At 45.1% G+C, this 24324-nt stretch overlaps 2 protein-coding genes across 4 annotated transcripts in view; one reads left to right on the top strand and one right to left on the bottom strand.

The window, feature by feature from the left end:
• Positions 1-17698, bottom strand: part of OXSM (3-oxoacyl-ACP synthase, mitochondrial) — a 40505-nt gene extending 22807 nt beyond the window's left edge. The window contains exons 1-2 of the mRNA XM_085630542.1: positions 17453-17698; positions 13202-14199 (exon numbers count right to left, since the gene is read on the bottom strand). Coding sequence (XP_085486668.1) covers positions 13202-14169 — 968 coding nt within the window. The 5' untranslated portion in view covers positions 14170-14199; positions 17453-17698. The remainder of the gene's footprint in view (positions 1-13201; positions 14200-17452) is intronic.
• NGLY1 (N-glycanase 1) overlaps positions 4864-24324 on the top strand; it is a 354362-nt gene continuing 334901 nt past the window's right edge. For 2 of the 3 annotated variants that reach the window (XM_085630540.1, XM_085630538.1), the window contains exon 1: positions 17996-18206. In XM_085630540.1, the coding sequence (XP_085486666.1) occupies positions 18103-18206 (104 nt within the window). In that variant the 5' untranslated portion in view covers positions 17996-18102. Of the gene's footprint in view, positions 4999-17995; positions 18207-24324 lie in introns of those variants that run through there. The other variant, XM_085630539.1, reaches the window with a different exon arrangement.

The raw sequence follows: 24324 nt of genomic DNA, 5'->3' as shown, positions 1-24324 counted from the left end.
CAAGAGTAACATATACATTATTAATGTGTGCAGGTGTTTGTATGTATGCTTCCTCACCGATGTACAGCTCTGTGAATATATCAGAGCCTTCTATTAACTAAACGTGTGGCACTCAGTTTATCGAACGCAGACTTTCAGAGATGACGTCATTTGAAAGTGTAAACTGCAGGACACGCACGGAACTCTGCAGCCGGTGCATAGCCCGCTGACCTTCTGTTCACTGTTGGTCTTTGACACAGCTTAGAGAGTCCCATCAAAACGACATGGGCCCGAGAGAAAGCGGGGGGGGGGGGTGAACCCCCTCCCCCCAGATATTTAGTGACAGATGGCCGTAATTGGAGTTCAGGTGAGCCTGTAAATGCCTGCTCCCTGCTGCAATTACACCTGCGGCAGCAATGCCAATCAGTGGCGACTCCATGGAGTTCGGAATGAAAAGAGCGCACGCACACACACGCGGATATCGTAACGCAAAACACACTTCAAGGACGCCACGACGCTGTTCCTAATCGAAAGACACACTGGCTGGTGTTTGGTTGGCAGTTCTTATAGTAGGTTGGGTTTCAGATTGCTTGTAGGAGGCGCAGCGAGCTTACCTCTTTAATAGTACGAAATCCATTCTTGAAAGAGCCTAGCTAGAAGCCATATTTACTGTGTCGTGTCGTATACAAATAATATAAATAAAACAAAAAAGAAAAATCACATTTTATAGGAGTGGGCAAGGTGTTGAGTTTCTGTCCAGAGTTAAAGGGGACGTGCTGGTTAAATAGGCATAGACAGCATTTCCCAGGCACGGCCAGGAACGCAGGGCTCGCGTCAGTAGCTGAAGCAGGCAGAAGGACCCCCGCGGGCCCCACGTGTGCAATCCGTCGGTGTCTTTGAAAACGTTGTTCAATGTCTTTTTGTAGTAATGAATGTTTGGGGTAAAAAGTAAATTCACTGATGTGCACCTCGGAAAGGCAGGTTTGGGAAGAAATTGTGCGTGTGTGAAGTGTGAGTGTCTTTTGAAACTGTGTGAAGTGAGTGAAGAGCCTACGCGTGTGAAGTCAGCGTGAACGTGTGTGTTTCTGAGTGTCTGAGGAAAGATTGTGTGTATGTATGCAGGCGTGGCTGTGTATGAAAAAGAGTGCACACGTGTGCCTATTAAGAAAGCATTTTTTGTGTGACCGAGAGACTGCATGCACCCGCAGACCCCTCGAGAAGTCCCATGCCAGGTGTCAGAAGCCATCATGTCCTGTTTTCTTTCTATGTCCTCTGGTATTTGTCATGATATGCTGTGATAAAAAAAACTATTGTCTATATACAGGGAGTGTAACCACGAGTCAAATGCATTACCCTCTCCCCTTTCCTCCCCACCTCCTCCGGCCACCACCTACGCCGATGTTTAAACTGTGAAATACAGCAATATTCATGGTTCATTGGGCCACGTGCCTGTGCACCTGTTGCACCAACGGAAACCACGCCCCAGACAAATGGCTGGCCTTGAGACTTACAGCAGCCCCAAGTGTTTGAGAGATGCGTCTTTTGTCATTAGCTTTGCAGCTGGATGTGGTATGCGGTCTGTACCATAAGAGTCGATGACGACACTCTTACTGATCTTGTGTGTTGAAGACACTTGTGCCATTATCATAGTCTTCGGGTGGCCTAGTTATATTTACCCATTATAAGTCCAGAAATACAAGTCCCAGAATGCAAAGTACAAAGGAATGGCTCTGCCACACTTCGTGGACGTGGGGCTTCTTGGTAGCTCTGCGTCTGTGTGTTCATGAAGAGACGTGCGCACGTGTCAGAAGAGCGTGGTCCTGCGTGCGTGTTTGTATTCCATGCTTACCCAAGCGTCTTATCAAGAAACATTGTGCACGGGCTGAGCAGGCTGTACATAGGAACTTACTGGCAAATGTGCAAGTGAAACAGATGGCGTGAAGGAGGGAAGAGGAGCGAGTGGGACGACACATGACAGGATGGTTTACAACAGCTATGAGTTGAGGGGTTTACAACTGCAGGGAGCAGCAGTGCATGCTTCTGTGGAGACGGCATTGCGTGTGTTTGCATGGAATGAGGGGCCCTGCACGTGCGTTTGTGTGGGAAACACGAGCTCGTGCTTGTGAAGCAGTTGCGTTTTTACGTCTCGCCTGACCCAGCGCATGCGCTGGTCTGGCGAGACATTTAGTAGGTGGGTTTAGGAAGGGCTACCCACATTTTTGTGCTGGCGACAAGCTATAGTGCACGATGGCGTGCACGCACACAGCTGCTCCCCGCATTCCCCCCTCCCACCTCGCCCAGCCATCTGCCTTTCCTGCGCCAGCCTTCAGCACCATACCCCTCCCCCGCTGCTGCGCGCGCATCCCTAGCGTGCGTCATCACGATCGCGATCACTTTCGCTTTTACAGTGATCGCGATCGCGATGAGGGATTGTCAGTGTCTTTCTACCCGAGAAGACATTAGTGAATTAGTTCTGGAAGCAAACGCACTTCATTTCATTGGTTGCTTGCGCACGCTGTTATAAGACAGCGAGCATTAAACAAAATACTAAAAGCTCTGTCTGCCTAAATCCACATTGGGTCTGAGGCTTAAACCCTTGTTTTGTTGAAGAGAGCAACTTTCTGGCTATGCACACGGCTGCGCCCTGCCTCTGAAAAAAACGTTAGCTAAGATTTGCACCCTCCCCCTCCAGAAATGGAGACCTTTTGGAGAGTGGACTGTAATCAGTGTTTTTTTTAAGGATCACTTACTTTTATTGAGAGAAGAGGCTGCTCGCAGCCATTTTCATCGCATGGCTGGTTCCCCTCTGTCTCTCCTCTTCTCCCCTCCCCTCTCTCGCAGTCTGCTCCCCCCCCCCCATTTGCAGTTCACTGCACTGTTACTGATTTTGCCAGCTCTCTCTGTGAAAAGGAGCAGTGCAATTCCTGGCTTGAAAGAGCAAGCCTGCAAGAAAGAAAAGCAGAGCATTTGGCTCAGCCCCGCCACCCCCCCCAATTGCTGTCATTCATGAAACAAATTCTGTGCCTCATTGTACCTCCTAACGCCTCGCTAAAATGCCTGGGAAGTTTGGCAAGTCAACGATGCAACTACAAATGCACGCCTGAAATATACAGTTTATTTTGACTGTGTCTTAACGTTTAAATTTAGCCAGAAAGCAGTAAGGCCGTCTCCCTATTATGCTCACAGACACCGAAGTAGTACCGGTACTACAGGTGAATAGCTCGTTCGCTCCTATTTTTCAACTTTGCTATTTAGTAATTTCTCAGCCTGTACTCTGCACATGCTTTTTTATATTCAATACCAATTAAAGTATTCTGCAATGATTACAACAAAGGAAAACATGACAAAGTAAGAAACAGAACACTGGGATGTCAGCATTGAAATTCAGCTTGCCTAGAAGTAAAAAGTTCATGTCATGAAACAAGTTGGCAACCGTTAGCCATTTTAAACACAGATCTACATTAGGTATCGTCGATCTGAACATAAATAATGCACAGTTACTAACAATTGCATGTTCACATGTTAATGTCAATATAATGCAAACACATTTACTATAAAAACAAGCATTGGCATAGCCAATAGGTCTCGCCTTTGGGACCTTATAAGTGTTTAGCCATGCACAAGTTGATGTTGTTGCACCAAGGATATTGTGCTGCATAACTAAATACTTATAAGGTCCCAAAAGCGAGACCTATTGGCTATGCCAATGCTTGTTCCTGATGTATTGCATTTCAGTATGTTCACTGTCATTTAAATTTGTAAAACTCACAATCAGATTTGAGGGAATTAGGGGCCAGATGTACATAGCTTTGTGTTTGCGATTAGTTAATAAAAAATTTTTGCTATTAGGCAGTCGCAAACAGAGAAGTACTAAAGTGTGTTTTACACGGTTTGCGATTCCCAGTGGGTCGCAAATAGACCTACCTCATTAATATTCATGAGGTAGGTCGCAATTTGCGACCCTTTGGGAATCGCTAAAATTATATGGAAAGTGGCCTGCTGGGGTCAGCAGATCACCATGTCTGTGATTGCTTTGAATTAAAGCACTTTTTTTTCTAATGCATCCCGTTTCCCTTAAAGGAAAACTAGCTGGGTTTCAAAATGTAAAATGAAAAGTTTTCTTTTCGTTTTTTAAGAGTAGGCAGTAGTTCGTGGGACCACAGCCTGATCTTTAAAAAAGATTTTCCATACATTCACAAAGAGGAAGGGGTCCCTTGGAATGGTTACTACCATCTCGGTGTTGGCAGTAATATGCGAATGTTATGTGAGTTGCTATTACGAAGGGACGCACTAAACATGCCCATTCCGAATACCAAATCGCAAACCCATTTTGCGAATCAGTAATAAGTTACTGAATCGCAAAATAGGGTTTTGTACATATAAAAATGTTTTTTAGGTTGAGCCAAGCAGAACGCATGCGCTGCTCTGCGAGGCTTCTTGTAGCTACTCCGTATGAATCTGACTCCTCCCACACATTTGATTGGCGTTTGTGTGTGTCTTTCAAGAATGAAAGCACGCAAATGGCTAAAGGTGGGTGCGTGTCCCACCTCTTCTAAAAAAAGGTTCACTCCCATGGCGTTTTGCCTGCGGGAGTGAGCAGCGGCGCGCAGGGCGGCAGCTGACCCTGAGACTGATTAAACACCCATACTCCCTGCCTTACCCCCCCACTTCCTCCTTCCAAAGAGACCCGCCACAAGTCTGAAGGCCTTGTCCTAAACCATGCGAGCAGGCCCCCAGCCATGTGTGTACAAATGCCTCCTGCCACGTTGTGATCAGCTGTTCCCTCTACATTTCTACAGTGTAAGCATGCTGCTGTGTTATGACTCTGCACAAGGGGGCGGAGAACAGTTTCCCTGCGACACCGAGCCGGAAACATCTGATCTGGGTACAAGCGGGCTCTGAGCACTGAACTCCGGGCAGGCAGGAGGTGGCAGAGGGGCCGGCGGCAGCTGTGGAGTGAGCGCTCAGGTCACCTCGAATTGGCGGGATGTCTGTCACTGGAGTCGCAAGGGCAAGCTGGTAAGAGACTGCAGCACCGCTTCAAAGAGAGTGTTTCCGGTGTGCTTGCCGTTTGAAGCACGTAGGTGTCCTTACGGTCGTATTATACTACGTATTCATTCCCATGTCTCTAACACTGACTGACTCAAAGGAAGCTGTGGTTCTGTGGTTAAGTTTGGCAATAGGAGACCCTGAGTTCTATTCTCAGCTTGCACACGTGACTACATCGTATGGTCCTAGGAAAATCACTTTTTCCTCCTATTGTCCTAATTTGGTCATATCTAGGACGTCTAGCAATATACTCAACGTAGTCTATATAAAGAAACTGCAGTTCCACTTAGCCTCGAAGCGCCACAAGGCAATTCCCTATAGTGTTGCGCTGTACAAAACTCGGAACTCACTTCATCATTCTGCCAGGGATCTAGAAAGGTCTTTCTCTTAGATTACATCACCACTGGTGATTCAGCAGCGTACTAGTGATTGTTTTTACCGGGCTCCACAGAGGGTAGTGTACACCTCCCATTGTAGGATGGGTTACTTGGCAGGTAACTGGGCAATTCTCCGAATCTCCGCTACCGCAGGTCTGTGTTTTAGTTTCTATGCTGCTCCCAGCCTGGGAGGTTTGTACGTGCAGCTCCTTTTACAGCAGGTGCCTTTGGTTAAACAAGTTTTACAAGTACCGCATTCTCGTTCTCCATTCTTCTAAGCGCCTAGTGGCGATTTATTTGGATCTATTGAATGCGTACAGAAACATCACCATAGCAAGTTTCAAAAGTGCGCTTGTGATAAAGAACCTCCAAATTAGGAGAGATGGGAGGAAAAGAGCAGGGCACTGCCTAAAGTTCCAAGGATAGGGGCATTTTATCCTGGGGTTCGAATTATGCGGGTTTAACACCTCGACATTCCATTTTTTGTTTCTTAGAGAGGAAGGTTGTGACACTGTAAATGTACACACATTTGCTAACAGTATTTTTCGCTATAACTTCCATGTGAAAGTGTCTCTTTTGACTAATTTACTAAGATTGGATAATCCTGACATTTCATCCGCTCATTGTGACACAAACTTCTTTGTGGCAAGCCTAAAATGTACCAGAGTGCACTTGGAGTCTCTTGGCATTGCCTTCATAGTACACTCCACCTTTCTGCTTTCACAAGGTACTAACATTAGCGAAGGTGGGAGTCGCTTGAGGGGAGGGGCGGGGGGGCTGGGGCGGATTTCGACTGGACAATGTCTTGTATTTCCAAGTCCCTGTGTTATTGTATCTTTGGTCCATGGTTTTGCGCTTCTGCCTCATTGATCCTGTATTTGCAAGTGTCTCATTGGGCCTTTGTGTTCTGCTGTCTGCAGGGTGTCCTCATTCATGGTCCATGTGGATATCTCCCGGGTTCTGCTGGCACCTCTCCCTGGGTGCAGAGTATCAAGAGTCCAAAGGGTAGCTCGTCAGTCCAGTTTTTAGGTCGAGTCTAGCAGCGCGCACGCGCTGCTCTGCGAGGCTTCTTGTAGGTACTCCGTGTGGGTCTGACTCCTCCCACACATTTGATTGTCTTTTGCATGTGTCTTTCAAGAATGAAAGCATGCAAATGGCTAAAGGTGTGTGCCTGTCCCACCTCTTCTGAAAAGGTTCACTTCCACAGCGTTTTGCCTGCAGGAGCAAGCAGCGGCGCGCAGGCGACAGCTGCAGTGCCTCCTTATCTCCCCTGAACCACTATGCCATGTCTTCCTGTGCCTGCCCCCAGTCTCGTGTCGGTCTCGTAAAAATCATTTAATCTCCCCCTGCCTACAGAACAAAATTACTGTGTCCTAGTGTAATGTAATTTTCCACGCATGAATACTTTGTCATCATGGTCGAAGGTCAGGCTAGCAGCCCCAAATCAGCCAGCCTAGCCCAGGAAACCTGACGGAGGTGTGGCGAAAGCCCTCTTAGCCAAACAGTCTGGTCTGAGGTGAGATACAGTACTAACTTTTAAGCAATGCGCTAACTAGAACTTTTAGTGTGCAAATCCTCCATCTCGTTTTCCGAGCACACACATGCACCTGACAAACGAAAGTGAAACTGCCTGCTACATGGCAAAATACTTAGAAGGTCTCAAAGGTGAGACCTATTGGCTATGCCAATGCTTGTTTGCAGTTGCAAACAGCCGAGCTCAAAAAATGTATGTTCATCTGCCCCTTAGTTCCTTCAGTATGATTAATTGGAAACACTCCCCACCACCAAACAGCACTTTTTGACAAACTCTTTTCACACCATACCTATTTCAAACTGCTTCCATGTTTAACCTGAGTAACTGAGGCACAACAAGCATTGGCAAAGCCCAAGGTCTCGCCTACGCGAGAGCTATTGGCTTTGCCAATATGTTTTAACCATGTTGTACATCAGCATGGCTGCTGTTCAACACAGCTAAAAGATAGTGGGGTAAAGCAGAATAGCAATGAGTGTCATAAAGTGGAGTATTATGGAGTGGCGTACAGTGTTGCAGAGTAGACTTGAGTGGCGTGGAGTGAGTAGAGTGTCGTAGAGTGGAAGGCTGTAGAGTGGAGTGGCATAGAGTGAAGGGGAGTGGAGGGTTTGCACAGAGTAGTGTAGAATGGAGTAGATTGTAGTGGTACAGTGCAGTGGCATAGAGTGGAGTAGTGTGGGAAAGTGGAATGGCAGAGTGGAGTGGTATAGAGTGGAGTGGTGTATTGCAGAAAAGAGTGGAGTAAAGTGGCTTGGAGTGGCAAGGAGGGAGTTGCGCAGAGCGTTGCAGAGTGGCATTGAGTGGAGTGGCATAGAGTGAAGTAAAGTTTAATGGAGTAGAGCATCATAGAGTGGAGTATAATAGAATGTAGTGTCATCGAGTAGAATGGCCTAGACTTAAGTGGTGTCAAGTACAGAGGTGCAGAGTAGATTGGTATAGAGTGTAGTGGTATAAAGAGCATTAGTTTGGAGTACATTGGCATAGAGTGCATTGGCGTAGAGTGCAGTGGCCCTACGGTACAGTGGTGAAGAGTAGATTGCAGTGGTCTAGAGTAGATTTTTCAAAGTAGAGTGAAGTGGCATAGAGTGGAGTGAGTCAGAGTGGAGTGGTTCAGGGTATAGTGCAGAGGTGTAGATTAGAGTGGTATAGAGTGAAGTGGCGTAGATCAAAGTGGTGTACAGTACAGTGGTGCGTAGTGGTACAGAATAGATTAGAGTGGCGTGCAGTAAGGCAGACGGTAGTGGCATAGAGTGCACTGCAGTACAGTGTTGTAGAGTGGAAGGCCGTAGAAAGTCGTAGAGTGCATACAATTTATTGGAGTAGAGTGGAGTGACAGAGGGTGTTTCATATAGTGGTGTAGAGCACAGTAAATTGTCAGAGTGGAGCAGTGTAGGAGAGTGGAATGGCCTAAAGTGGAGTAGAGTGTTGTAGAGTGGAGAGGCGTAGAGTGGAGAGGCATAGAGTGGAGAGGCATAGAGTGGAGAGGCATAGAGTGGAGAGGCATAGAGTGGAGAGGCATAGAGTGGAGAGGCATAGAGTGGAGAGGCATAGAGTGGAGAGGCATAGAGTGGAGAGGCATAGAGTGGAGAGGCATAGAGTGGAGAGGCATAGAGTAGAGTGGAGAGGCATAGAGTGGAGAGGCATAGAGTGGAGAGGCATAGAGTGGAGAGGCATAGAGTGGAGAGGCATAGAGTGGAGAGGCATAGAGTGGAGAGGCATAGAGTGGAGAGGCATAGAGTGGAGAGGCATAGAGTGGAGAGGCATAGAGTGGAGAGGCATAGAGTGGAGAGGCATAGAGTGGAGAGGCATAGAGTGGAGAGGCATAGAGTGGAGAGGCATAGAGTGGAGAGGCGTGGAGTGGAGAGGCGTGGAGTGGCATAGAGTGGAGTGGCATATAGTGGAGTGGCATAGAGTGGAGTGGCATAGAGTGGAGTGGCATAGAGTGGAGTGGCATAGAGTGGAGTGGCATAGAGTGGAGTGGCAGAGTGGAGTGGCAGAGTGGAGTGGTGTGTTGAAGAATAGAGTGGAGTAAAGTGGCATAGATGGAGATGAGTGGAGTAGTGTTGTAGATTGGCGTAGAGTGGAGTAGAGTGTTGTAGATTGGCGTAGAGTGGAGTAGAGTGTTGTGCAGTGGCGTAGAGTATCACAGAGAGTAGTGTCATAGTAGAGTGGTCTAGAGTTAAGTGGTGTAAAGTACAGTGGTGCAGAGTCGATAGGCATCGAGTGTAGTGGCGTAAAGTGCATTGGTTTGGAGTAAAGTGTTATAGAGAGCATTGGCATAGAGTGCAGTGGCGAAGAGTACAGTGGTGTAGAGTAGATTGTTTCAAACTAGAGTGAAGTGGCGTAGAGTGGAATGGTTCAGGATGGACTGGAGTGGTTCAGGTGGACTGGAGTGGTGCATGGTAGATTGGAGTGGTGCATGGTAGATTGGAGTGGTGCATGGTAGATTGGAGTGGTGCATGGTAGATTGGAGTGGTGCATGGTAGATTGGAGTGGTGCATGGTAGATTGGAGTGGTGCATGGTAGATTGGAGTGGTGCAGGGTGGAGTGAAGAGGAGTAGAGTGGCATTGAACAAAGTAGAGTGGCGTAGAGTGCAGTGGCGCAGAATTCAGTGGCAGAGAGTGCAGTGTTGTACAGAAGACTGTTGTAGAGTTCAATGGTGTATAGTAGTAGTAGAGTGGCATAGAGTCCACTGGTGTGGAGTGCAGTGACAGAGTGGTGCAGAGTAGAGTGGAATAGAGAGCAGTCATGTAGATTATAGTGGTGCAGAGTAGAAAAGAGTGACATTGAGTGCAGTGACCTAGAGTACAATAGCATAGAGTGCAGTGGAATAAAGTGTTGTAGAGTATAGGGTGTAGAGTGCAGTGGTGGAGAGAAGATTGGCGTAGAGTGCACTGGTTTTGAGTAAAGTGGTGTAGAGTGCGTTTGCGTAGAGTGCTGCGATGCATAGTATAGTGGAGTGGCACAGAGTAGAATGGAGCCGAGCGCAATGGTGCCGAAAGCAGTAGAGTAGAGTGGTGTGGAATAGAATGCTGCAGAGTAGAGTGGCGTACAGTACAGAGGTGCAGAGTAGAATAGAGTGCCGTAGAGTGCAGTGACAGAGTGCAATGGCCCAGAGTTCAGCGGCGTAGTGTTGCAAAGTAGACTATAGTGGCGTAGAGTATACTCGTGCAGAGTAGAGTGGCATAGAGTGCATTTGTTTTGAGTAAAGTGGTGTAGAGTGCAGTGATGTGGAGTGGCGCAGACTAGAGTGGAATGCAATGGTGCTGAGTACAGTGGTGTAGAGTAGATTGTTTCAAAGTAGAGTGGTGCACAGTAGAGTACAGTGGTGTAGAGTAGAATGGTGCAGAGTAGATTAGAGTGGTGTAGAGTGATGGCATAGAGTGGAGTGGCAAGAGAAAACGAGAGGGGGCCCTCACACCAGGGGGACAGAGAACTACAAAACCAGTAGAATAAAGACTCTCCTTGGAGAAACTGTATCACACCAATCGTTTCTCAATCACTCACAGCACTCAATCAAGTGGTCCTCGTATACACTATAAGACTGTGGAGTTCCGAGTTGTGAAGAGAGTCATAGCGGAATTCGATTTCTACATGAAAATTCGTTATCGAATTAACTTTTTGTCTATTGGGGGAGACTTATACCTAAAGACATTGTCCTGAAGAAGGTGGCTGAATTATTTTCAAACCCACCGAAACATGTTGACATACTTCTTACGCAGAACCTGTTTGCAACAAAGAACCACAGATGAGGCATATCTACTTCATCGGAACTCGTGTTTGAAAGATATAATGGTTCATCAGACGCAACAGATATATTAGTACTTTTCTGTAGGATGCTCTTATTGGTTTTTAACCTTTTAATCTTTGTATGTACATTTGTGGATTTTATGTTGAGCCGTATGGGGGGAGGGGAATCTAGCAGCGAATTGCTTTTTACATTTATATAATGGGTCATTGTTTACCTATATTGTGATATGAAGTTTAGATATACTTCGTGTTGATTTGATGTAATTATGGGTACACATGACATTAAAGCTTTTTGTAACTTTTTGTCTTGGTGGTACTTGTTGAGGAGAAAAGGACGTATAGTGTATATGAGGACCACTTGATGGAGTGCTGTGAGTGATTTTGAAACCATTGGTGTGTGATACAGTTTCTCCAAGGGGAGTCTTTATCCTACTGATAGAGTGGAGAGGTACAGAGTAGAGTGCATAGGTGCAATGCAGTGGCATAGAGTATAGTGTTGCAGAGTAGAGTGGCCCAGAGTACAGTGGTGCATAGTAGAGTAGTGTGGAGTAGAGTGCACTGGCATAGAGTAGAGTGAAATAGATAGGAGTGGTGCAGAGCAGAGTGCAGTAATGTGGTGTGGAGTGGCGTTGTGTGAAGTGATGCAGAGTAGAGTGTAGTGGCATAGAGTGGAATATGCATTGTGCGGTAGCACACTGCCATTACAGACAAACCTTCAATTGAAATAACCATTGCATTTGCACAGACATAAAATGTTACTAATAAAAGTATACTGCGTACAAACAACAGTGTGGTAAAGTCATCACCTAGCTTATTGATTTGTTTTGATCGTATTACATTTTTTATTTCCACAACACTTCAGAATTACCAACAAATCTTCTTCATTTGTGCTTTTCTAATTCTGAAGTATCTTCACAATTCATTTACATTTACATTTTGTTGTGTGATAGAAAAAAATACATGTACAGCCTTCTGCAAGCATTTCCCCTGCAGACAGCATGATTGGCACATAAATCTGCTCACTTGGAAGTCAGAGAATGAAAAGTAAACACCAAGCTCCCTAGACGACAAAGCCTGACATTTGACCTCTGTCTTTGAATGAACAACAAATATGACAAGATAAGAACAAGATTTAAAGGCCTGTTTACAGAATTCCTGTACTGGTGGAGGAATACAGTAAATAGGGCTTGGGCAAGGGAAGGGAGGAGCTCAAGCTGGACAGCCTAAAACAAATAAAGCCAGCAAAGCTAATGGTAAGCAATGGGAAGAATGCATTTCAAGGGAAGCTTTCCGCGTGTCCCCAAGATGTCAGTAGCAAACCAGACAGTTGCGCTGTCTGGTAGGCTTCGGCCTAGAAATCAATGTGGTTTGCTGAAGCCCACATAGAGTTTATTTTCTTGATTTCTGCACTCCAAACTGAGAAGGACAAATCACTTGATCTGAAGTTCATGTAACATATGTTGTGTATCCTAATATTATACATTGGCAGCTGCCATTGTGTATTTATTGTTCAGTTGCATTTCCCAATTTGCCTATACCATTGGTCCTCATGGATGGATCTACACCAAATTGTTTAGTGTATACGGCTTTGGTCCAGCATGCCACTTTTTGTGTATTTCTTTTTACTGGGGGGAAAAATTAAAAGGTGATCAGTGTGGTTGAAAATATGTTTTCCCATTTTAACTAACACAGAAAACTTTGAATGCAGCTACAGCAAAAAAAATTCAAAAATGTACACCGAGCTTGACATGAAAGTAGAACGCTAATTAAAAAGGGACTGTCGTACTTTACTGTAAATCTATTCAGTAGGTTTTTGAGATTTTGGCATTTGAAAAAGGTACTGGGCAGGCTTGAAAGTGTTAAAACCTTTCTATATCTTGGCTGTTTAAAACTGCTATTTCTGTCATTCGCATTTTAATTTTTGGAGGAATAAAACTGGGTAATAAAGGAGATAAAATTGTTTTTCTACCATGTTAAAAATCATGACTTTGTTAAAAACAAGATTTGATTTTAGCACATTGAAAAATAATTCTAGAGCAACGGGGAGGCACTATGAGAGCTGCTTGACCTTGGAGACCTGCTGGGGACTCTCTGATCAAGGAAAATGGGGTAAAAAAAAAGACCGGAAAAAATAACTTTCCACAGTAAAATCACAACTTTACTGAAAATTGTGACCACCATTTTTATATTAGGATAAAGGCACCACATTACTAAAAATACCTGTTTTTTTACTATTAAAAAAAAAAAGAAATAAGATAACAAGAGACATATTGTTAGGTTACAGTGCTGGTGGAATGCACGTGATTGATCATGAACGCCTGGCCTACATCATTGTTTGTCTTCCATTAACCATAACCAACCGTTAACTTTTGTTTCAATAAATATATATATATGTATATATATATACACACACACACACACACACACAAAAACATTTAGATTAATTTGGCTACCCATATGTTTGATGTTAACTTTCCTGGTAGATGAACTTCAAAACTTCAACCAAATGTTTACCTGTAAGCACCGTCTCCATCGGGACTTGGCGCTGTAATGTGACAGGCATCACCAGACAGGCCATAGCCCAAGATTTCAGCGTACATCCTGGCATTTCTCTCTTTCGCATGCTCATATTCTTCCAGTATAATCACAGCTGCTCCCTCTCCCATCACAAAGCCTTCCCTTTCAGGGTGGAAAGGACGAGACGCAAGCTTTGGTGAGGAATTAAAGTTGGTACTCAGTGCTCTTGCTCTTGCAAAGCCTGCCAAAGACAATGGATCAATGCATGCCTCTGCTCCTCCAGCAAGCATTACATCAGCATCTCCATTAGTAATAAATCGGAAGGCATCACCAACAGCATGTGCCCCGGTTGTGCAAGCCGTGGAGACTGCATGGTTGGGTCCTTTAAGCTTGTGCCGGATGCTAATATGACCAGCAGCCATGTTGATTAGGATCCTGGGCACAAAGAATGGACTGATCTTGTTGTAACCTTTCGCTCTGAAGAGCAGTGCCGTTTCTGAGATCTCATCCAGTGGAACCATCCCCATTCCAATGGCCACACCTGCAGCTTCCTGGTCTTCCCTACACTCAGGGTTCCATCCACAGTCCTTCATTGCCAGGTCCGCAGCCCCAATAGCCATGATGGTGGCAGATGACATGGCTTTAAACTCGCTCCTTGAAACATAGTCTTCCTCCCTGAACTTCTCCTCACCATCTCCTCTTGGGACACAGGCAGCCACTCTGCAAGGAATGTTCTTGTAATCCTCCCCTTCGAGGTACACTATTCCACTCTCACCTTGGATCAGACGGTTCCACACCAATTGAGTGCCAACCCCAAGGGGAGACACTAACCCAACCCCTGTAACTACAACCCGCCTGCGGAGTCTGGAATGAGGCGCAGTGCTGGTGGCTCTCATGTGTTGAAATTTTGGGTGATAGTGGTTAAAATGCAATACTTTTAGTAATGATCTTGAGCAGCAAAACATTGTGGAGACTTTATACGCAAAAGTATTTTCCTGAGGAAAAAAATACAAATAAAAATCGCTTTACCAACTAGGAACAAAAAAAAAAAAAAACACTCCCAAGTTAAATAGCTACAGAAATGAGGGTAAGGGCTATTGAGCCACCAATAGTAAAAATAAAGTCAGGTTTATGAGGATATGGAATTTCTGTGCTGTGACATGACAATCCCAAGTGTAATACAAAATACTAAACCAGATCCACCCAAAAAAACGTTGAAAATGACTATCACAGACTCTTGGTCTTCACTCTACTTCCACACGCTATACTTCCTAAGCATATAATGAATTGATGCCTGGACAACACTTTCATCAACACTTTAAAACAGATCTAATCATCCCAGGTTAAATGGTAGTTGCTCATCCATTTGTGGCCTTTACTTTGGATTCCTATTCTTTTAGTTTCACTCCCTCGTCCTCTTTCCCCTCTTCTTATAAATGGAAGACAACAAATACCAGAATGAGAAAAAACAAGCATTGACAAACACAGTTTGGGCTTTCGGTATAGCACTTGCAACCAGAGGTATACACCATGCATAAATGTGCAATATTACATAGACAGACTCAACAACGAGCATTCATAAATATGCAAACCCATACAATTACCTATTGACACGAAACATCAAACGCCACGAACATAAACACATATAGTTGCCCGTGTAAACCAACCACACATTTGAACACGCACACCGGAATAAATAAATGGTTCATATAAGCATATATTTGCTCCCTTCTTAGGATGTTGTCAGTGTAGAAAGTTGCATCTGACTTCGCCATTCTGGCTCTATTTACTAGTGTTGGTCTGGATTCCTGTTTCAGTGGCAAGGACACAAGGATGTAGAAACGAGGCAGATATTTGTGTTGCATTTATTAGGTGAGACTCGGACAAACTGAGCTAATGGCCTTAACTTCCCACAAACTGTCTGGCATTGAGTGTTTTTAATTTCCCTGCTCCTCAGCATGCCCCCTAACCTTTGAGCAAAAATTAAGAGGGAGCAAATAACATTGGCGCCCACTGGTGAGTGCTGAGAAGAGGCCAATAATGCTATAGCATGTTCTTGAACGAGAAAATCTAGCTTTGAAAACATATCGTACATAGTTTTATGAAACCGCGAATGGGCGACCAAAAGTTTAAAAAAAAAAAACATCCAGAATTATTTTTGTTGGTTTACATTACAGCAACGAGACTGACAGAGGCGTGGCATCTGTGAGAATTAGCTTTTATTTAACCCAGTGGTTCCCAATCTGTGCGCCGCAGCACCTCAGTGCGCCATCAAAGCTAGTCTAGGGCGCCGCACACAGTTTGGAAATGTACATGAATTTGGCTGTTAATCATGTCTTTCTAAAGCGCAGAGCTCTACTTTCACTCCCTCAGCTGAAAAACATTTGAATCCGTAGTTTGCAGTTAAAATGTCAAAGCCAAGTTATCTACGATGCTCAGGGTGTAATTGCCTCCAGTTATCCCTGAAAAAAATGAATTAATGCACAAATACAAGTTTCAAGCTAAGTTATATACACAGGCTATCTGAAGTGTTCATAATTCATAAAAGGGAGGTATGACATCTGCAGTATTCAATGAAGATTGATGTTCGAGTTCATTGAGATTGCAGAAGAAGAAGTGAATATTTTGATGCTTATTTCTCTAAAAATAAATTAACATTTCCATAAGCGACTGTCACAGATCAGAAGTAGAAGACTGAAAGCAAATGGAATTGATTAGAAGCAGAAGTTCAAACTCAAATGTCAGAAACTAAAGTGCAAAAGACATAGGACAAAGGTCAGAACAAATGCCCATAAATAAACTAATGTCACTGGTGAAACAGAAGGTGGAGTCCTAAACCAAAAGAATCAAATTCCAAAAATGTGGCCAAACCAAGGTGACAGGAAAAACAGTGGTAAAGAGAGTGTGTGGTGGGAGAGACCTGGGAGGGACGTATATGAGAGCCCAGGGAGGAGCTGGAACAGCACAGATGTCATCGTCATCTTGGAGCTGAGAGAGAGGCTCAGGCAGCATGCTCCTGTTATCTCAAGACCCAGAAAGATGCTGAGAGTCAGAGTGCATTATTGAGAACTAGGAGCAGCCTGCGGTGCATCAATGGGAGCCCTCAGCTCTGAGCCCTGAGCTCTCCTGGCAGGTACCTGGCCCTCCCCAGGGGGCATGCACACACAGTCAGAAGGCATGATGACACACAAAGGAGGCCAGAACACATAGTCAGGAGGCAAGGACACGCAGGCAGTAGGCAAAAACAGACTGAGGGCATGAGGACAGAGATAAGATGCAAGAACACAGAAGACATGAGACAGACAGCATGCATGAGAACGCAAAGTCTGGAGTTAGGAAGGAGCAGACAGGAGATGTCCACAAAACACACTCCTAAAGAGGACAGAGTGAAAAGGGAGCAAGCCAGACAAGGGTTTACCTGGGGTCATCAGAGGCAATAATGTGCAAAAACAGAAAAAAATAGACAGCAGATGCAGTCTTCTCTATCAATGCACCGAGGGTCTGAAATAACATTCCTGTATCTATCAGGGGCTCACAAACCCTGCTCAGGAATGACCTGTCCTAAAGACACACCTCTTCAAAGAGCACGACATAACAATGCAGTAACAGTTCACTTCTCCAATAACCCAGTGTCCCTCCGTTCAGTTGATACTGCATATGGCTCAGTAGTGGAGTGGATAGGATTGCATCTAGGATTCTAATACCATTATCTGCTTCATCCCAATTATTTTCAAGGAGAAAAATAAAAATACTCCTGAGGCTGGGTTTACATCCCCCACCCGTCCCCCCAAAAAAGTAACAGAATGGGGAGCCACGGCCAATGCCCAATAGGTCAAGGGAGCCGCAGGTCGAAAAAGTTTGGGAACCACTGATTTAACCTGTAGCACAATAATAACAGCGGATGCAGTGTTAGAACTGTACAATACTAAAAGTTGTATGCATGATACTTAAAATCTTCAAAACAATCAGTTGCAAAACTTGGGGGGAAAAACACTCTAATTACAGTTTATATTAGACTTGCCAGAAAAACTAGTCAAACGAATTTCATGCTTAAAAAGGACTAAGTGAACTGCTGATACGAGTAAGACAGCTTCAACTATACACGGACCTCAAGTCACACATATCGAGTCCTATTGTGACAAGACCGAGCAAAAGCTAACCCCTGCCACCATATTCACCAGCTCTGGCCGTTATTTCTCACATCATATAAAACGATTTATCATTTAAAAATAAACTTTTGGTCCAAACCTCTTAATTCAGCTACAGTGGACTGCTCGACCTTCAGATATTTTACGTGTACATTTGAACTGGTAATGTCACTTTTTACATAAGCTTAGCATGAATGGGAAAACACGCCTGCTGCCTACAACACATCCATACCAGAACGACCACATAGCTGGAGAACATGCTGAGCAATTATTCACGAAAAAGTCAAAGTTGGTTGAGGAAGTGACCCATGATCAGACTACTTCCGCCAACATCAATGTGTCAAGTTACTCTCGCGAGACGTGCGCGGAAGGCGATACGTACGCCTACAAAGGTATCAGCCTACCTATGGCTGCCATCTTGAAAGTAAAACGCTGACCCAAACGAATGTGAACTGCCTAGAAAAAAGACAATAACATAATAAAACAAAAAGCACACCCATGTGCGTGAAAGTAGAAGTTGGCAACTATACTCACGTACAGTGAGAAACCACCACATTGTCCAGTTTCTTCCTCGATTTCTGTATTTGAAAGGGTATTACTTCAAGGTGGCGCTCATAGTCCCTTTTCTATGCCCATGCCCAGTCACAATCACAAATGAGTCATCAAGCAGCTGAGTGTCCGCGTCCTCGAGTTGGATTCTTCCCGCAGCCACGCTCCTTCCGCAACGGTTGGGGCTCCTTCTGACCCGACATGGCCTCTGCCTCCTCGGCTGTTGGCGAGCTGTGCCAGAACGAGCGCGGAGTCTTCCTAGACGCCTCCCAGCTGCTGCTCACTTATGCCGACAACATTTTAAGGTGAGTGGCACTGGGAGATGCCAGACCAGGGGTCTCTAACAGGTAGCTCTATAGAGCTATTGGGTTCGCCTGTACCCTGGAAGTAGCTCCTTGAAGTGCCCCGCGAAGTACTTCATTCTGAGGGTCTGCTCGAAGCCATATTAAAGAAGGTCACACTGTAACAAAAATACAATTATTTCTTTGAATGGGTTAACCCAAAATGGAAAGTGCATATTTGAAACCATGTATTTTGAGAAACTGATATACCGAGGTTTGCAAACAATAAGATTGAAAATCCAAAACACATTTAAACTGCTGTTTGAATGATGCTTCATACCAAGTTGTGTAGATTTATAGGCCCACTTGCTTCTGTGGCTGCTATGGTGTTAGTCAAGTGGCCTCATTTTATTATAATACATTTTTCTGACACTGCTGTTATCAACCCTATATTCTGCTTCGGGTGGATAGTGCTCAACTACAATATCGAATTCTAAATATCTTTGAGCCAAAATATTGTATGCAGCATTTAGACTAGGACAATATCCTGAAGGATAGTAAACAAAGGCTAGTACAGTTTTATTGCATTCTTAGCTCCACATCTATTTATCTTGAAGATCTATATGTTTGAGGTATGTAGATGCGAAGTTTAGATTTGAAAGTCTATACTTACCTTTTATTTGTACATTTATGATATTGAATTTCTTAGTCCATATTCTGGATACAATATGTTGGCATCACTCAATATTGTGACATACATATGGGTGGTCACTATTTGTAATTCTGCCAAGTGTGGCCGCTGTTGTTACGTCTCTGATGTTGTCACTACTGTAACAATTGTCAAAGTCATTTGTAGCCCGCGACTGTTTTCATCAATCAGAAGTAGCTCTAGTTATAGAAGAGGTTGGACACCCCTGCGATAGACCATGAAAATAGAGCGGTTCCAACACAGCTGGCAGACTAATTTATACTCCAAAACAGAGACAGAAAGAAAACTGTCAATGGTAAGATCATGGAAATAAAAATAGGACAACATGATAAACCAAAAGGGTAGGTAAAGATACCCTTGATGGGCATTTCGCAATGGATCTTTTCAATATTTTGTTACAGGGTTTGTCATTAGTACTTGTATCATCCTGTGAGCTGGACTTGTTAGCAACTCGTGTATTTACCCTGCCTCTGCCTGAACTCTAACAGTTTATGTGAGTTCCGAATTTGTCCATATGAGAATATCTTATCCTGCATAGCTTTTTCTTGCATTTCTTTAAAGTCTGTTTCTCTGAAAGGGGTGTGGCCTGTGTGGTTACAGGCGTCCCTTAAGCATGAAAACTACCTCTGTGTGACTTTACTTGTATGCCAACCAACGTGTGTGTGTGTGTATATATATATGTGTGTGTGTATATATGCGTCTGGGAACATATGTGTATATGCGTTTGTGTGTGTATGCATATATTTATTTAGTGTTTTATATAGAGCGAACTTGACCCCTAGGGTATCGGAGTGCTTTTCTGTAAAAACTTATTTTGTTAATACATTTCGATAGTAGGCATTACACACACTGGCATGCGTAAAAACAACTTCTCATAGCAGCAAAGACGTTTGCAAATTCCCAAAATATGAGTCTAAAGGATCCATATTGTAAAGTAGTACATTTACACCAAAATTAGCGAGAATCTACATTGAACAGGTATATAGGGAACTGTGTCTCGTTGGTTACGAGGATAGATTTTCAGAGGTAAGATGAAAGGGTTCTAACTGCTTTGTCTTAGGGTTCATCTGGCATGTGCAACAGATGCTCGTGGGGAGGTATGCGAAAGTCTCTTGGCAAATCTTTACATGGTTGTTCGGTAATGTTTTAGGTAGGAATTTGCTCATTAGAAAGATCCTGCCTTTCTTGAAACTTGAAGCGTTCAGTATTTTTCTAATGCTTGGAGGCAGTGAATTCCAGATTCTCGGTGGAGCTCCAGAGAATGCTCTGTCATAGGTTTTTTTCTTCTGGAAGATCGGTGGCTCCAGCCCTAGATCTCTGGTGCTCTTAGAATATCTGCTTTCACAGGAAATTTCCAATTTCTGAGCTAGATAGTCGTTGTTTTGAAATGTATTCTTTTGTGTGTAATACAAGTCATTTTGAGTTGAATTCTGGCTTCAGGTGAGGAGAGATGTGGTCGAATTCTTTTGAGCCTGATATAAATCTAGATGCTGCTTTGTGGCAGGCTTTTAGAGGAGCTGTTGAGATCTTGGGTACACCTGATAGTGTTGTACATCCGTATTCAATCCTTGATGACTAGTGCCTGGGCAGCCAATTTGAGGTCTGCTGTTTTGAGGAATGGTTTCAATTTTCTAATATAGCTCAAGTGAAATTGGGCATTTCTAGCCAATGAGTTGATGTGGGTTTGCATGTTCAGGCTCTTAACTAGCACAATTCCTAGTGATTTGGTTGAGTCCACTATGCTTGGGGTGCAGTTTAGTGCGGTGATCGTCTTGGTCCATTCCTTTATAACGGGTGAGATTTTGGTGGGGGATTTTAGAAGGAATTCTGTTTTTTGCGTGTTTAGTTTCAGCTGATTGCTTTTAACCATTGCACCGTAGCCATTAATACCTTGTTCCTTGCATTGATCTCCTACAATAGTGAAATCTTAATGTAAATCTGTGTGTCATCAGCATATTTGTGGAAACAGATCTTGGCAAGTCGTAGCATTTTGGTTAGAGGTTCTATATATAAGTTGAATAGTGAAAGGGTTGAGCCTTGTGGTACTCCAATTGGATTGGGGGAAGGTGCTGATGGGTTTTGATTCACCAGAAATCTTTGTGTTTTTTTCCTCAAGAATGACTTAAACCATTCTAGAACAGTCCCCGAAAAACCCGTCCTATTTTCCAGTCGTTCTAGCAACTTATCATGGTTAACTGTGTGAAAAGCTGCCGATAAGTAAAGGAGGATTGAAAGACAGGTTTTGTCCTGGTCCAGTGCGAGTAAGGCATCGTCCACTATGTGGGGTATTGCTGTTTCTGTACTATGATCTGGTCTGAACCCCGATTGGCAATCATCTAGTCGTTTAAATTTAGAGATGTTGGCTGAATTGTTGATGCACACACTTTTGTAGCTTAAGCTAATTGGGGAATATTGGACACCGGACGAAAATTGTTGGGGTCAGAGGGATTCTCTTGCATTTTTTTATGCTAGGTATGACTTGACCAGTCTTTAGGTAGTCTGGTAAGGATCCTTGAGACAAAGAAGCATTGACTATCGATGTCTAAATGGGGATGATAAACTGGTCGATTTTCATTACAAATTTTGTGAGGAGTGGATCATTGTAGTGTTTGTTTGGTTTTATGGTCGATTAAGTTTTGGAGATATTTTTGTAGTCGTATAACTTGAAGGTTGGCCATTTCTCTCCAGTTTCGGGCACTGCCTGATGGAGTTGTATTGATTAGACGATTTGTGAAGCCTCCCAGGTAGAGGGAGTAACAGCGGCTGTCCTGAGCTCAATTTCCAAGCAATTGGCTTTTTCTGTAAAGGATGAGAATTCTTCACAGCTAATTTGAGATTGTTGTTTCTAGCATCGATTTGTCCATTTTATTCAATTGTTTTATTATTTAAAAGAGTTTACTTGGTCTGTTTTTAGCATTCTCCAATTCCGTCCTGAAGAATTCTTTTTTTATTTTTTTTATTTTTTAGAGAATATTTTTGTTGTAGGCATTTCTGGTCTTCCTTAGCAGTTTTAGCTGAGGGGATGGTGGGTATTGTCTCTTTCTGTTTGGCTAGTCTCATATTACGCCTGTCTTCATTTAGTGCTCCGTTGAACCAAGGATTTTTCTTTATCCGGGATTCGTTTCAGCTTTAACAGAGCTATTGAATCCATTATATCTGACATCTTAGAATTATAGTGGTCTGTAAGTTCGCTAACATTTGTTATATTGATAGGGGGGGAAGATCATTCATGCTAGATTCTCATTGTCCAAGCCCTTTGTGAGCCGTACCAATTGTTTGGCTTTGACTGATTGTATGGGTTATTTTTCTTACACCTGGTATGTGGAAGGCTATATGATGATCTGGCCAGTCACAAGGAACAATCGAGGTTATGTTCACAGCCTTTTCTTTGGAGATGATCCAGTCTAGCGTGGAGCCTTTAGTTGGAGTTGGAAGAGTGCAAGCTTGAGCCAGGGTTTGGTCAGCTCGGGAGTCTTTAATAGTGTTGACCTGGGAGGAGCCAAGATGGCGACCGAGACGGCAGCGTAGACTCCCGGCTCCGTGAACCTCTGCATCCCGCACGGATATCCTGCCTGAGATCCTTAACCTGTGCTACGTGGTCGTGTTTCTGAAGGAGAGGGGCTCCCGACTGTCTGACTCCGAGGTTTCTAGCTGCGGTATTACCGGAGAAAACTGCATCTGAACTTTGCGGCCTGTGCGGCCCTGGAGCCGGGACATCGAGTGGACGCCGTGTCCGGGTGGCAGTGCGACAACAGCGGCCAGTGGTGACTGGGTGGAGTCGGCCCACCGGAGCGGTGCCAAACTCGGCCTACATTTCGGCATGGTCACTTCTACTGCCCAGCGTAGCGGACCGAGTGCTTGACCGGGGGTGCAACTCTTAGGTTCCCCGGTGACTGCCCCTGCCTTGCTGGTGAGCTGCCCGGCCGCCGTCCGTATCCTGCCCCGATCGCTGCGGGCCGCCCCCGGATTTCCACGGGGGCTGGTCCGTGGTGGGGACGACTGTTGCCCGTGACCACTGATAGTTTTTTGCCTGCCCCCGGAACCCGGTCACCCGCGACGTGGACATCGCGACGCTTGTCCCGGCCCCTGTGAGGGTCGGGCATACTTGGCGGCCATCTTTGGGCGATGAAGCCTACCATCCTGTCCGCTGGGCCGCGGCGGGCCTGTGAGCGTACGACTTCTGGGAGTACGGCGGCGAGATCGCAGAGAGCTGAGCTGGGGTACGGCGACCTCCTCGAGGCTCTTGGTACTCTTCACTCCTCCTTGGTTCATGGTTTCGTGATCTTGGGGAGTAGGCTCGATGGTGTGGCGTCGGAGTTGGGGCAGTGGCGGCCCGCCTGTCCGCACGAATACAGAGACTACCCACACTGCGTGCAGGAGGATGCTGTGGCGGCCACCCCTGAGGTTAGTGCACGACTGGACGCCCCGGCCAGTATGCTACAGTGTGTTCGACCTTCTGAGGGCCTGATCTGTCCCGGAGGCGTTGGACCTGAGTGTGATGTGGTGGCCTCATCCCGTACATGCCCTCCTACGACCCAGGGACAACTCCTGCAACTAATGTCTGCTTTGGCTGCTTCTGCCTCCCTGAACCTTGCATGCAGTGCAGATCCTAGGGCAGCACTGGGAAGCCTGTTTCCTCACGCGGCGGACTGTGTTGATGTTCAGAGACTTCCACCCCACCTGTGTGCGTCGCTTCCCTGTCGTTGTTGGACATTTCTCTGCCTAGGAACATTGGGTATGGTGCTGGGTCGAGGGGTTGGCATGGGCAGAATTCCAAAGAGTGGTCAGGGATGAGGCTGGCCCCTCGGGGGTGGTCGCCTAATGGACGGGCGGGCATAGAGGTGGCGTGCTCTCCTGACATGGCTACTGGCACAATAGGTACATAATGCTCCCCATCGTGGTTTGAGAAGATTGTCTTTGTGCTGTTCCTTGTTCACTTTAGGGGAACCTTACCGTGCGGGAGGGAGAACGCCGGGGGTCTGTTATGAAGGCCCTCCTCCAGTTTATAAATACTTTCTCTACCCCCCGCCTGGTGGGGGTCTTTTCCTACTTCTTTTTCCCTACTCTTCTATATTTCGGGTCTGGTTCCAGGGCGACAGGCACACTGCTGGGGGGGGGGGCCGTACTCATTTGCAGAGGTGCAGGGTGGGGGGTTGGGGGAGGGGATTCTGTATTCTTTCATCTCCTTTTCCATGGCCTCCTTTTTCTTTTCTGATTCTTTTTGTTTTTTCTTTTTCTGGGATCAGCGTGATACACTCCCTTTTGCTATGCCTCGTTGCCATTCCATGTGTTCACAACTTCCGAGGTGTTCTTGGGGAGTTTTGGCGGGGGACTGCGGGCGCAACTGTATATTATGTTCTTCCCCATCCTGATGTTCTTGTGCTTGCGCCATCGACCTAATAGATTGCTGTAAATCGCTAACGTTCATTACTC

Source organism: Triturus cristatus, chromosome 10, assembly GCF_964204655.1.
Source record: "Triturus cristatus chromosome 10, aTriCri1.1, whole genome shotgun sequence".
Taxonomy (NCBI): Eukaryota; Metazoa; Chordata; class Amphibia; order Caudata; family Salamandridae; genus Triturus; species Triturus cristatus.
The sequence above is the reverse complement of the archived record's forward strand: the minus strand, read 5'-3'. Positions and strand labels throughout refer to the sequence as shown.